We start from the raw sequence: 14,521 nt of genomic DNA, 5'->3' as shown, positions 1-14,521 counted from the left end.
AAGTAAAAAAGTAATTAAAACTGATATTGAAGCACAAAAGCAACAAGCTCACCAAATCGACTTGCGTGTCCTCCAAATCTAATGCATCTGTGTCCACCGAGCTGCGTTGCTGGTGTTGTAGCAATAGATTTTTTCGCCTCGACGTTGGCGTCAATAACATATTCGAGGTATACGAGCCTTCAGAGCCCTCCTTTTGTTCGGCAGTTAGCACCGTGACCTGTGACTCATTCCAAATACCATCCGAATGATCGCGTGTCACATCGTTCGCCAACGAGTCTGATGATGGGTATGTGGATGCATTCGCAAATAGCAATTCCTCGCGGCAAGGACTGGGTGGTGCCGACACGTCAATACACTTTTCCGGTGCAACGCTTTGCTCATCTAAACTTACGGAACGTTTGCGCATGCTGGCTCGTCGCTCGGCTGCCACACGCGGCACGTTCATGGGCTTATAGACACTTGGCACATTCTCGTAGAGCGGATCATGCTGATCGCTTACCTCCAAATGTGTTTTATCTTCTTCTGTTTCGGGTTGGCGTTCCTGCTCAGCTCCATCTTCGTAATCATCTTCACTAACTGATGAGCGCGGTTCGGCTTCCTGCAGTGCACGACAGTTTTCGCATTCTTCCACTACTCTTTGCTGTGTTATTTCCTCCGTTGTCGGCGGAGGTGGCAGCGGCTTGTATAGAGGTCTGTATTGAGCTTGCGCGACTTGTGCAGCTGTTTTCAGCGAAACATGCGGCTTAAAATCTATAAATATCTCCTTCTCATCGAATACATCTCCACCAGCCACCACCGTCTTTGGTTTGGTTTTCGAGCGAAATGAAGAGCGTGGTCCAAAGCCATCAATCAATTTCTCTGTTTTCACATAGATGGGCATTGATTGACGGCGTATGTCATCGCGTCTGAAGGGTGTAGGTGTAATATCGACATCCGGTGGCGGCAGCGTGGCTACCATCGACTTGCGTCGATTCACTTCCACAACTTCGGGCACGCCGCTTGCGCCGCTCGGCTCTGCTGTGAGCGTAGACGTGGATGTCAGTGGCTCATCGGCTTCTCTACAGTATTCGCTGGGTGGTGGTAGCAGGTGAGGTTTAGAGAAATCTAGCAACCCACCACCAACACCACCATTAATGTCACCCATTAACTCCGTGCACTCGGTAATGTGCTTGCAAATCTCGTGCGCATGTTGTGGCTCACGGCGGGGCAGACTGTTCGAGCTAAAACTGCTTTCACGATGGAATGTACAAGCGCGCCGTGGCAAACTATTGCTCTCATAATCGAAGGCAATTGCGTCCTTGGGAAAGAAGGGTGTACTCTCCTCGGAGGGTAGTTGTGATGAGCGACGGCTGTAGTAGGAAATTGTGTCGAGTGGAGGTGGCGGTTCATAGTAGTTTATATTGTTCGGATCGTCGAGATCAAGTGGCGACTTCGGCGGCTCCTCTGATTGGGTGCGATACACGGCGCTATGGTCGACAAAACTTCTGAAAAGAGGAATAGAGAAATTTTAAAGATAATTGTGCAGAAGTTTAAGGGTTGCAGAAATGAAAACAAAGAGAAAAAGTTTATCAGTGCTATAGAAGCTTTTCAAAGTTCTACGAGAATGAAAAACTTGGCAAATTGTTTTATTTTTTTTTTCATTTTGTTTCGCATCAGTAAAGACTTGTTTCTTCAACCTACCTGATTTGTCCGATATCTGCGCCCGGTACAACTTTTCCGTTCGGCATTTCTGACAGACTCTTTGTGAGCTTCTTTCCATTCAGCAGACCATTCGTTTGTGCGCCTTGTGATACCACCTTAACCTGAAACAAAGGAATGGATTTAAACTCTCAAACCGCGCCCACCTCTTACCCTCTCACTTACTTTATGCATCGTTCTTGGACTTAGCGCCAAGACCTGCGTAAATCCATCTTTCCGGAGCTCCGTTTGCGTGGCCTGTGTTTTCATAGCATTGCGAAACTTCTTCTCCACAACCAGCACTTCGGGACTAGGTGGTGCAAGTACCTGCGTGGCGCATGTCAACACCCCTAAGCCAGCGGGCATGACGCCACCATGCGTCGCTCCAGCACCACCGACACCAAGTGGTATGTCATCCATGTGCGATAGTGGCCTGCCGGATAACAAAGAAATCGGTTGTTCAGTTTGCACCTGAGCTCCCAAGTCTGAGCCGGCAAAAGCTGCCGGCACAAATTGATGTATATGAATAGGCGGTCCATGATGATGTTGATGTGAATGGCCATGCCCATGCGGTGGATGGATGTGTGGCGCATGCTGATGTATGACAGCCTGTTGATGTGGATGCATGGCGATCGTGGGCGGTAAAGTCGTAATATAATTAGACGGCGGATGAGATTGCTGCTGCTGCTGCTGTTGCTGTTGTTGCATTTGCTGTTGTTGCAGTTGCTGTTGTTGCATTTGCTGTTGTGGATGCAGTGCAGTTGGTTGGCCTATACGAGTTGGCAGTTGTATAGACTCGTACAAAGAGCCAGTGGCAATGATCGGTTTCTTGCCGCCAATTAGACGCTCTTGGCTGCGTGCGGTCTTCATGCGACCAGAGGAACGTAAGCCCAAATTGACATCGTCGAAGGAGGTGAGTGTATGCGAACGGGCGAAGCTGACATGCTTTGTTCTAAAAGTGAAAGAGAGCAAAAGAGAGGGTGTACGTGCGTGGGAGGGGGAAGATAGGAGAAGAGCAAGAGAGAGAGTGAGAGGGAGTCGATAAAAGCGATGAACAGCTCATTTAGTTACAATTTAGCTGATGTTAGAAGCTTTTGCTCAAGTTTACCTCGGTGTTGTGCCGCCCATTTGTAGTTGTTGGCCGGCTGGCAGTCCGACATGGGTGGGATAGTGGTACGAACTGCAATAAAGTGGATAGCATTACACACATACGCCTACACACGCACATTTCTATGAAAGAGTTTCGACTCAATAAAGTACTATTTAACCCGTTCGGCGGTTATTTCTCATGCTGCGGTTTTATTTAAATTTCTATTTTTGTTTATTTTTCTACATACCAAACATTTTCGAGTGGTTTAGTGAAGTTTTGAAAATGATTCTGTGCGCAAAGTGCAAAACAATTCGTCATATAAATATTCCGATATTGGTAGTCAGTCGGTGTTAGCCAGCAAGTCAGGCTTGCGCTGAAGAATTTTTGCAAGTGTAATCGATATTATTATTTTTTTTGTGTGTTTGCAAAAAACGATAATAACAAATAGAGGAATAGAGACAAGTACATTTTTAGCTTTTAATTTGCTTTCAATTACTTTTAATGGTAATGGTAGAAAAGTCGAGCTTAAAGCACGAGCTTGAGCGCAAAAGTGATTGGTGATTTCTAAGTATGGGTTTGTCTGCGATATGCTGACTGTACTCTTCGGTGCGCTTGTGTCGCAACGTCAACAAAGAGTTCAATAGGAGGTGCTGAGCGCTTTGATGAGAACTTTCTGACTGACTGCTGTGGTATTCAGTGAATATTGAGAGATGCATGCGGCGTTCAAGCAGGTCGTGAATACGGGAGAATATTAGCGAGAGTAAGTAAGGATAGAGAGTAAAAAAGTGCGCGATAGTTAAAAAAAAGACTGAGGCAAATAGAGAAACTTCAAAATGCGCATTAGTATGGAAATATGATGAATTCTGTGATGCCTTATGTATGAGCTGTGTCAAGGTGTAGTTGAGGTTAAAAAAAACATAAATTTATAAGCAGTAGAAGGACAAATTTCGAAGCGTAAGATGATAGAAAATATAATTAGAGAGTTAGATGCAAAATAAAGTAAATAAAGTGAGTTAAAAAACAGAGCGCTTTATCACCTATGGTGTCCATACTGCCACCAAGTTATATATACTATTGTAGTATATATATAACTGGCGCGTACACCCTTTTTTTGGGTGTTTGGCCTAGCTCCTCCTCCTATTTGTGGTGTGCGTGTTGATGTTGTTCCACAAATGGAGGGACCTACAGTTTCAAGCCGACTCCGAACGGCAGATATTTTTTATGAGGAGCTTTTTCATGGCAGAAGTACACTCGGAGGTTTGCAATTGCCTGCCGAGGGGCAACCGCTATTAGAAAAATCTTTTTCTTAATTTTGGTGTTTCACCGAGATTCGAACCGACGTTCTCTCTGTGAATTCCGAATGATAATCACGCACCAACCCATTCGGCTACGGCGGCCACCAAGTTGGCTCATAAATATTCAATGCACAGATACCTGCCGCTTGCATGGCATTCGGGTCGCACACTGAGGTTCAGAATTGATAAAGGCATTGAGGAGTACAATGTAACAGCAGGGGTCCCCCGAGGTGCAGTTTTAGGCCCTCTACTAAAGAGCCGTATGTATAACGGTGTTCTAAGACTGGATATGCCTCCTAGAACGAAAGCCATTGGATTCGCGATGTCTATAGTTGCAAAATACATCCAAGATATTGAGAGGATCGCCAGCGAATCAGTAAGTACAATGGGATCAAGACTTGGTTAACGTACATGAACCCGGATTTAGCAGAACGCAAAATTCTTGCGGTTTTAATAAGTTGCAGGAAGTCAATCGAATTTATGAAAGTAAATGTTGGAGCTGTAACTATCACTTCCAAAACCGCTATTAAATTTGATATTCGTTTCAACTTGAAATGATCCTGGAATACACTGCGAAGAAGGTGTCGCCTATGCAGTCTTGTCTGGCACGAATAATTTAAACAATGGGGACCCTAGTCATGGCAAAAGAATCCTATACAGTAGGGTTGTCAACTCGGTTCTCTCGTACGCGGCGCCGATCTGGGCTGATGCATTGACTATAAATAGCTATGCAAAAAAAAAAAAAACGAATACCCGTCTATCGGCTAAACGCTTTGTGAAGGCTTTCGTACAATTTCGAAAGACGCATCCTTTGTCATTGCAGGACTATTCTCAATAGATATTCTGGCAAAAGAAATGAAGTCAGTATATATTAAGGATATCCGCACAAAACGGTAGAGCAAGGCGTAAAGAAATTGCAGCAGAGGAAAGGAGTTTTTCGCTCGCCCTCTGGCAAGATCGGTGGGACAGGTCACCCAAGGGTAGATGGAAGCAAGAGCTAATACCTTTACTTACGACGTGGCTAGAAAGGAACCATGGCAAACTGTCACCAAAAACTAAATACCCCCATAGATTTCCCCATGACATTTCATCAAACTGCCCAATCTGCACAGAGAAGAAGACGTTGACCACGTCTTATTCCACTGTGCACGCTATGCTCCCGAAACCTCCAAGCTAAAAAATTATTGTGCATTTGATGCTGAAATCTGCTAATAACTGGAACAGAATCTGCTTGCATGCAACACACATTCATAATGATCTAAGACGTCCGGAGTTTCGTAGGCCTCAACAATAACTTGAAGCTTTTGAGCAAACCAGCCCCGTGAGGTAATACCTTTTTGGCAGTTCCGCGAGGATAGTGGTAGATAGTGGAGGGTTCTTTAGTACGTAGGTGTAGCTGTGAGGCTACAAATCTACTCATGAGAGTTTCCTTGCCGAGTGGGTTATCTTAGAAAAAATAGGCATTTAAGAGGTCATCCATTCGAATAAACTGTCGCGATCTACTTGCAGAAAGACATATGACAATCACTGAACCCCAAGGTCAGCTGTCTGGTAAGGTCTGGACACCAAGCCTCCATATACTCACTTGCCTCCTTAAAAGCTCATCAATACCTCTTTCCCAACAGCCATGTCTACTCTTTGAGATACTCCCTTCTCTCAACTTTTTACAGGCCATAAGAAATGAGCGTGAAAAAGTTGTGCAACGGAGGCCGATTGTTAATTTGCAGATTACCATTGAATACTCTACAAACGCTTCATCATATCCCTCATGTCTTTGGAATGCAAAGGCGCCCGTTAATTGAGCAGAGGTGGAGCGGGAAAAAGATTGGAGTCTTTAGTGACAGTCAGGCTGCGCTACAAGCCCTGGAGAACGCAAAGCAAACCGCAAAGATTGTTCAGGAATGTAAGAAGAAATGTACGAAGAAGCTTAATTCTGTTGCAGAACGGAATAAGCTTCTACTTATATGAGTTGCAGGACATCGCGGTGTTCAAGGAAATGAAATTGCCGATGAATTGGCCAACTGCAGATCAGCGGTTACCTCACATGGACCAGAACCTATAAACGGAATCAGTGCTACAGGAATCAGAAATTGAATTAGTGTTTTGTAAACAATTTACATAAAGAGCGATGGCCCAATCTAGAAAGCTGCAGAACTGCAAAATGTTCTTTGACAAGGACAAACAGAAACCTGTCGAACTTTCTTCAAAAACTTGGTAGAAAAGACGTTTGGTTTATATTCGGCATTAATAGAGGATAAAGCCCATGGGGTCAGCATATGTCCACCACTGGAATCATTGAGTATCCGATTTACCTGTCTTGCTTAGAGGAGACGGTTGGCATTGAGCATTTTCTCTGTGAGTGTCCTGCCTTTGCCAGAGCAAGGCTACGAATTTTGTGTTCCGATGTCATGAGAATGATGAGTAAAATTCGTTCTCTCAAAGTGGAGAATAATTTCAGACTTACCAAAGAATCTGGAAACTCCCCACAAGACTAGTTATCTCGGACTCTATTTTATCCTAAATCTTTCTTTTTGTCACTTCTCTCTTTTCCTCCATGACTATCAATGCTTTTACTTTCCAGAACTTTGAATGCAATAGGCTTTTTAACCTGTAAATTTTAGGAGTTACCATCTCGGTGATTTTTGGCTCGCCTTTTTCGAATATCAATTCATTTCGAGCTCGCCCAAACAGTTCACCCAAAGATAGTCATAGTAGAATTCCCGACAGTCGCGTTGAGAGAATTTGATAAGCATGCCGCTCGCTTCTATTAAACTCACTACAAGCGGTCTTCATTAAACAAACTCCGTGGTATTAGCCACAAAACCGGACGCACTGGGTCAGAGTGAATGAGAAGATAATAGTCCACATTTCAATGGGACTCCATAAGTTTCTATAAGGTATCTTAATCGACTTATATTGTAGGAACGCAGAAGAGCCACAAACTGTTAGATACTCAGTATTTACTTGAGCTGAGTGTTACGTTGGACAAAGTAGACGAATTTGTTTGTGCATGGCTGCCATTGTGGGCATGGATCATTAAATGATTGACGATTCTGGTAAAATCGAGTAGCTACTCAGGTATTTGGTAGGAATGCAGACTCCTCAACCCATCGTAAGAACGTTCGAGTGTGGTAACTGGCTTCACACCGCCTGTTCGGTGGTTCTGGAGATATTTTTTTTATGTTAAGAAAATTTAAAAATAAAATTTATAAAAATGAAAACTTTAAAATAGTAGAGGCAGCAATAGAGATAAGAGGAACCAAAATTTTTGCGTAACAAATCAAAACCTATACCCAATGTTCATGACCATCCCACAATGTTTTTGGTAGCTGAGCAAATGCCTTCAACAAAGCTAATATTAGGTACCTTGGGTCGTTCGTAAAGTTGATATTCTCATTTCCAATTCCTGTTTGAACGCCCACCCAAGAGTAGCGTTGACTTGGGCCCGCCCCCATGTTGACGCCTGGTGTTACACCGACACCGACACCGACACCGACACCGACGCCACCACCACCACCACCACCAGTGTCTTGCATTTTCGCAGTGCTCAATATTGAAGCTGGTTGTCGTCTAAAATAGGAACTATCCATATCGGAGTCAGGTGATTTATCGTCGTGATTGGGAAATGGTCGTTGATAGCTGCAAAATAGATGAGATCAACAATTAATATTTTTCAAAAATAAATAAACCAAAAAAGTCAACCCATAAAATTTCACTTGCCGCGGATACTTGTAGAATGGTGCGTAAGCAGCTAAATTCTCGTCGGAGGGCACTCGACGCCCCACACAGCCACCCAGAAAGGATTGCGGCACACCGCTACGCCTCGAGAGACAGCCAAAGAAACGATCGCGACGCGGCCTCTCGATGCTATGCAGCTGACGATCAGTTAGGCAGTACTGTACTTAAGGGCAAAAAACGAAACAAAAATGACCAAATATAAGAGGCATAGCGGAAGATTGCACAGCAAAAAAGGTGCAGATGAAAATAAGCCACAAAAACGAAAACCAAAAATATAATAAAAGAACAGCAAAAAAAATAAAAATAAAAAATAAAAATTCGCTCTAGCAGCAGAGCATTCACCTGTTCGCGTATATCGCCTTTCGAATAAACGGATGGACGCGGATACAGTTCTGTGGAGGAGGTGTGTCGTAAACGGCGTCGACTCATATTCTCATCTTCGGAGTCGTAACTGCGATCGTAATGGCTAGAAGCCGCTGACTGCAATGAAGCGAAAAGTGCAATAATTAATGGGTTTCATAAGCGACTTGCAGCGGCAGCCGCAGCCATGGTTTGAGTGCAGTTCGGTGCAATTTCGTGGTGCTTACCTTAGACGCCACCTCGATGGTGCCTAGTGAAACTGCGTGATGTAAACCTGCAAAAGGAAGGAAGACAGTAGTGAGCACTTGATGAGCTAATATGCAAGTGTGTGTGTGTCTGTGTGTGGTATATAGTGCGAACTTAACTCTATGTAGACACAAATATATGTAAGTAAGTTCACATGTATGTAGTGGTAAGCGAAGACGGCAAAAATAATTAGCAACACGAAATTAGTTGCAAATAAAGAGTGGAACCATGGCTCAACAGCGGCAATGCAGCCAATGAGTGCAACGAACTTGTTGACCGGCGTGCAGAGTGCAGTGCGCAGTCGCACACCAACCGACACTGGGAAAATGAGTTAGGCGTTTAAATTTCAATTATTACTGATTAAATGGTTTTTAATGGAAATAATACTAAGACTGATTGGCGGCCAAGCCGCAGATGGGAAGTGAAGTGCACTAAGTTTTAACAGATACTTTATGGTTTCTTTTGTTGCAAACGATAAGTGGAATTGAGGAATACTATGAGTCTAAGTATATATATTTTCCCGTATATATAGCTGAAACATAGGGGCTTAATAAGCAATTTAAAATTAGATTTATTTCAAGCTAGGAACTTCACTTGCCTCCAAGAGCGGTCTGCTTGTAGCACTTTTGCTTAGCCTAGTCCGCTTCTACGTGTTTGACAGTTGCTTGATTTTTCATAGCCAAGATATTGTTGTTGCAGACAGTACTCCTACGAAGGAGCACTCATAAACGAGGCTTAAACTGACAGCACACTTTGAGATAAGACCCTCGGGGTCCCTAAGGCCCATCGTGATACCTGCATTTGATTTCCATCCCCTAACTAAGTTGCTTAAACCACTTAGATCTTTTTAAGGAGTTAACTAATCCCTTGAGTGAGACATTTTGCAGTTTGACTGATTTGATGAAAAGGTCTTCAAAGAAATAATCGCACTTTCTTCGAAGTGCAGGACATTCACAGTAGGGGTGTTGTGCCGACTCAATTTCTTCGGAGATTGGAGAGCGCCCATCTGCGGTTACAGCGACCCAAACGATTACATGCGGCGGGTGCTGCCTCCTGGTGGCCAATCGATGACTCAAATTCTCGTATGAACAGTCGGTCAAATAAACCCTATCGTTTTGGGAGCTTACGAATTGCTCAATTTGAACCATTTTCTCGTCAGGAAACACATTGTTCGGAAATTGAGCGCTTTTTGGCCAAGCGAAGGAACTCCTTCTCTCTCTCAAGGCCGGCGGGCCAATTAGATGTCCTAAATTCAGTAGTTTTCGCGAAGCGTTGTAGGATGAGAAAAAAAAAATTAGCCAAATGAAGTTTTGGGGATAGTTTAATATATATTTGAACTAAAAAAAAAAACAGGACAATCTTCAACAATATATTGTAAGCCGAGTTATCAATAGATTCCCAGAGCGCCTTGCCACTGAAGTATCCAACTTCTGTGCAAGATACAACTTGCAATTTTCATCTGAAAACAAAAAAAAAAAAAGAATTTTAATTTTGATGTAATTATCTTCGATATGAACTAAGAAAATTGGGAGAAACACGTAAAATTCGAATTTTTGGGGAAGGTAGAAAAAAAAAGTGGTTTTTCAAGGAAAAAAAACTCTTCAACTGGGTAAAAAAGTCGCTTAAAAAAAGTTTTTGGATGTTTTTTTTAGTTCGCATAGAAGAGAAAACAATACTGAAGATAACGCATTTTGAATGAAATGGATAGCTCGTTTAGTTTTTTTGCAATCGTGTACATAAATTAGGTAAAATCGTGAAAATGAAAAGCCGAGAAAACGCGCTTCAAACCACAACAGTAAGCGCACGGTTGCAAATACTTGGAATTTAACTCTGAAAATTTGTGTCTCATGTTCTTGAATATCTAAGCTATTGATTTCAGGAAGAAACAAAAAATCGATTTTTTTGACCTTTTAATTGGCCCGCCGGTCTCAAGTCTCACTTGTTGCTGCTTTGGGGATCTCACACCGCTTGCGTCTTTTGGAACTTGGAAGACTTGACTTTGAGATCATTTTTCAGTATGCGGTGGATGCTACGGTCAGATATTTTCAGTTCTTTCGCCATTTGATTGGCACTTCTTCGGGGATTTCGCTCAAGTCGCTTTTTCACTTTTTGAACCACTCCACGTGACGTTGCAATCTTTTGATCACCACCTCCATGACGTTTCGTGTTGCTACCAATACCTTTGTACTGAGTAATGGTGCGGTAAACAAAAACTTTAAGGTGCTCGAGCTCACGAACAATAGCTGGTTGTGATTTTCCAGCCAAATACAGGGCCCGCCATCTATCGTTACGGATTTGAACTAGGTATTATTTGAAGAATGGTAACACTTAGCTGTCATCTGATTTGACAGAAAATTAGTTTTATTCTTCCGCTGAACGAAAATGGTTGTGTATACGCTCAAAAAACGCGGGGAAATATTGCGACATTACTTTGAAAATCATGGTAATGTTGCAGAATGTGTACGAAAATTACGTACGGCAATGGGAAGAAGAAAAGCACCGAATGCAGCGTATGTGCGTGACTTTGCGAAAAAAGTAAGAGAAACTGGGTTGATTATTGACAAACCAACGCGTGACCGACCAAAAACCGTGCGTACACCCGAAAATATTGCTGCTGTGGCCGAGAGAGTTCGTGAATCACCAGGAACATCAGTTCACCGTCGTTCTCAACAATTGGACATTTCGGAGACCTTGGTGTGACGCCGTACAAAGCCGAGACAGTCTTGTCGAGGCCCTATGCTCCTGAGAGGAGTGAACAAAGAAGAAAAAATTCTCAAAAGTTTTCTAATAATCCTAATTAAAAAGTTGGACACCCCGATGAAAATTTGATGAATTTTTATAAATTTATTAGAAAGTTAGTAAATTTGATTCAAATGGCTTTTGTTAAAGTATGAACCAGGTTTTTTTTTGGAAATTAAATTACAAAATATTAAAATGTCAAAATTTACAATCACGCGATGCGTCATTTTTATTCGACGGGTGTATTTCACCTATAGTGATTTCGATTTCATGCTTCATCTCTTGACGATTGGCGTAACTTTTATCCTTAAAGGCAACATACAACCCTTCTTAAAGTATTGGGTTGGCAACTAAGTAATTGCGGATTTCACTCATAGATGGTTTCAGTTGAATTTTTAGGTTTGCAGGCATACTACAAATCTAACACACATGTTGTTATTTGACAGTTGGCAATTCAGCTGTCAATCAGTAAAAAAAGTTTCTGGATCGGTTGCGTAGTTTTCGTTTGGCGTTCGTTGAGAAATGGAAAATCAAAAGGAACATTTTCGTCATATTTTGCTTTTTTATTTCCGTAAAGGGAAAACCGCATCACAAGCCCATAAAAGGCTATGTGGTGTTTATGGTGACGAAGCCTCAAAAGAACGGCAGTGTCAAAATTGGTTTGCCAAATATCGTTCTGGTGATTTTTCACTCAAAGATGAAAAACACTCTGGTCGTCCAGTTGAAGTTGATGACGCCCTAATCAAAGCAATAATCGAATCGCACCGTCACAGTACAACACGTGAGATTGCAGAGAAGCTTCATGAGATTGCAGAGAAGCTTCGTGTATCTCATACACGCGTTAAAAATCACTTTAAACAACCTGGCTGTGTTGAAAAACTCGATACATGGATTCCTCACGAACTGAAAGAAACGCATTTAATGCAACGCATTAACAGCTGCGATTTGCTAAAGAAACGTTATGAAAATGATCCATTTTTAAAACGACTAATAACTGGCGATGAAAATGGGTTGTTTCCAACAATATCGAGCGGAAGAGATAGTTGAGCAGGCCAGGTGAACCAACTCAAACAACGTCAAAAGCTGATATTCACCAAAATAAGATTTTGTTATCAGTTTGGCGGGATTACAAAGGAATTGTCTACTTTGAACTCTTACCATCCAATGGGCATTACATTACAGAATAAAGTTATTTAGTTCCATGAACAAATTGTATTTTATTTTCTAAAAGAAATCCGAAATTACTTAGTTGCCAACCCTATATTTTAATTCAAATAGCAGATTCTAGGTGGTCAATTGACATCACCGTTTCGGCTGATTATTTGATATTCAATTCGAATATTTCCGGGTATGAAAATTTTTTCCTTGTTTTCCATTTCATTCATCAATTGTTCATACCAAAAATTCCTAAATATGGTCTTCGAACCATTCATGGTGCAACGAAATCGGTAGAAAACCAAAGATAACTGGGCTGAGCGGAATCCCACCACCTATCTTAACCTTTGGCCTGCAGTCCTCTGTAAAAATGAACGCAGTCCGTAAATCCAAGCCCATGAAGTACTTCCATTTGATTCGCTCTGTGATGTATGTAGACAATTTTTTGTCCTAAGGAAGTTTAACAGTCGCAAGTTTCTCGAAATGCTATCTAGAATTTCAAAGACAAACCAGTTTTCAGTTTTATTGCATGGCTGCGAGCTCAAAGTTCGCATTAGAAACCTACTGGAAGAAGTTTTATCAAAGGTTCTAAAGTATTTATAGAGGCGAAAATTCACTCTTTTCAGTGCATTACTTCCATTTCGTTCCGGGATTTGGTGCAGTTAAGTGCAGGTCATTCCCGTAGGTGGTGACACCATAGGAAATAACGGGTCGTACTATCGTTGTGTAATAGTTGCAAGCGATTGTGTCGTCCTCCTTATTGCACTATTACAAAATTGCGTATGTATATATTTTTTATGAGAACTGTGAAAGATTTTCTTAACAAAATTGTGTTTGAAGGTCTTTTAACTTGAAGTTTTACTTTTTGCCACTTGCTGTTCACCTTGCAACCTTGCAATTACGTACTTATGCACTTAAGTACATACACATGCACATAATCGCAAAAACTTAAACGAATACAATTGCTGATTTGGCAACACCTACGCGAAAAATAACTCACTCCATGCACCCACATACACACCAACGCAGCAACACTCACGTGGCGCCATTACAAACGCAAGAGCGCCCAGGTTAGTAGGTAAGTAGTAGAGGATAATGAAAGTTAAGTAAGTGAAGCACGTACAAATGTACATACCCATGCAACTATAAGTACATAAGTGTAATACATACATACATACATGCACATATGTATAAGTATGTATACATAGAACGGCTACAGAAAATCCAAGGACTCGCCATGTTTCTTGTTGTACCAAAGTATGTATTGCTGGACGGACGCAAACAGCGAAATTACATTCGCGGCAACAACAAAAATAACAGCAACTACACCAGCAAACAACCCACAGCCAAGCCACCCTACATAAAAATTTGGCCAAAATAGCATCCACAGCAAATGAGAAATTCATAAGTATTGTAAATGATGCTTTTGGCAGCCGTCAAGGAGGGTAGGGAAGAAAAGGAAGGGGATGAAGTACAAAAAAAAAAACAGCAGATTGCTTGGGAGCAAGCCATCTTTGGTGGCTACTACAAGACTTCACACGCAAAAATCACATTTACTTATTTTTTAATGTGCCCTGTAATTATCTGTTAGGGTGATCGGGCTTCTTTTTTTTCAAATCAGTATTTTCCGGAAGTTTTGTTTTGTGCTTTACAGTTTTGATTATCATTTATTCTGAGTTTTGCAATTCAGAAAGTCGCGTTATCGTTTCATTACTTGAAATTGCCATGACATGTTTTATGTTTGCCTATAAATCGCTTTACTTCTTCTTCCGCGATAACCGCTTATGCGATTTTGGCCGAGTTTAACAAAGCGCGCCAGTTGGACACACCAAGAGAAGTCAAATTCTGATCCACCTGATCTTTCCAACGTAGAGGAGACCTTCCTCTTCCTCATCGAATACTTTCAGAGTCGCTTTTCTACCTAAGTATAATTGAAGATCCGTTGTTAATATTCAGTAAACAAGTGAACAAGTACATTTGTAGGCCGAGTTGACCTAAGCTAATGTAAAACTAGTCTTCATACTACTGAATGATAACACAAGTCTTGCTTAACGGTTAAGAAGGTTTTGCTCCCAAGAGACCAAGTATTAAATTCGACTTTTACTGCCAACACCTCAGCAAATTGAATGAGGCAATCGATCAGAGGAAGCGTAACGTGGCGAATAGGAAGGGTGTTGTGTTCCATCAAGGCAACGAAATTCTACTCATATCTCTTACGAGA

General features: G+C 41.8%; 1 protein-coding gene across 2 annotated transcripts in view; it reads right to left on the bottom strand.

Annotated features, from left to right (window-relative positions):
* LOC128863814 (uncharacterized) overlaps window positions 1–14,521 on the bottom strand; it is a 47,399-nt gene that overhangs the window by 17,896 nt on the left and 14,982 nt on the right. The window contains exons 3-11 of one of the 2 annotated variants that reach the window (XM_054103177.1): window positions 8,388–8,434; window positions 8,143–8,280; window positions 7,783–7,958; window positions 7,429–7,701; window positions 3,015–3,140; window positions 2,786–2,857; window positions 1,864–2,629; window positions 1,681–1,802; window positions 53–1,484 (exon numbers count right to left, since the gene is read on the bottom strand). In XM_054103177.1, the coding sequence (XP_053959152.1) occupies window positions 53–1,484; window positions 1,681–1,802; window positions 1,864–2,629; window positions 2,786–2,857; window positions 3,015–3,140; window positions 7,429–7,701; window positions 7,783–7,958; window positions 8,143–8,280; window positions 8,388–8,434 (3,152 nt within the window). Of the gene's footprint in view, window positions 1–52; window positions 1,485–1,680; window positions 1,803–1,863; window positions 2,630–2,785; window positions 2,858–3,014; window positions 3,141–7,428; window positions 7,702–7,782; window positions 7,959–8,142; window positions 8,281–8,387; window positions 8,435–14,521 lie in introns of those variants that run through there. The other variant, XM_054103173.1, reaches the window with a different exon arrangement.

Source organism: Anastrepha ludens, chromosome 5 (assembly GCF_028408465.1).
Source record: "Anastrepha ludens isolate Willacy chromosome 5, idAnaLude1.1, whole genome shotgun sequence".
Classification (NCBI taxonomy): domain Eukaryota; kingdom Metazoa; phylum Arthropoda; class Insecta; order Diptera; family Tephritidae; genus Anastrepha; species Anastrepha ludens.
Note: the sequence above shows the minus strand (reverse complement) of the source record. Positions and strands in the feature narration are given on the sequence as shown.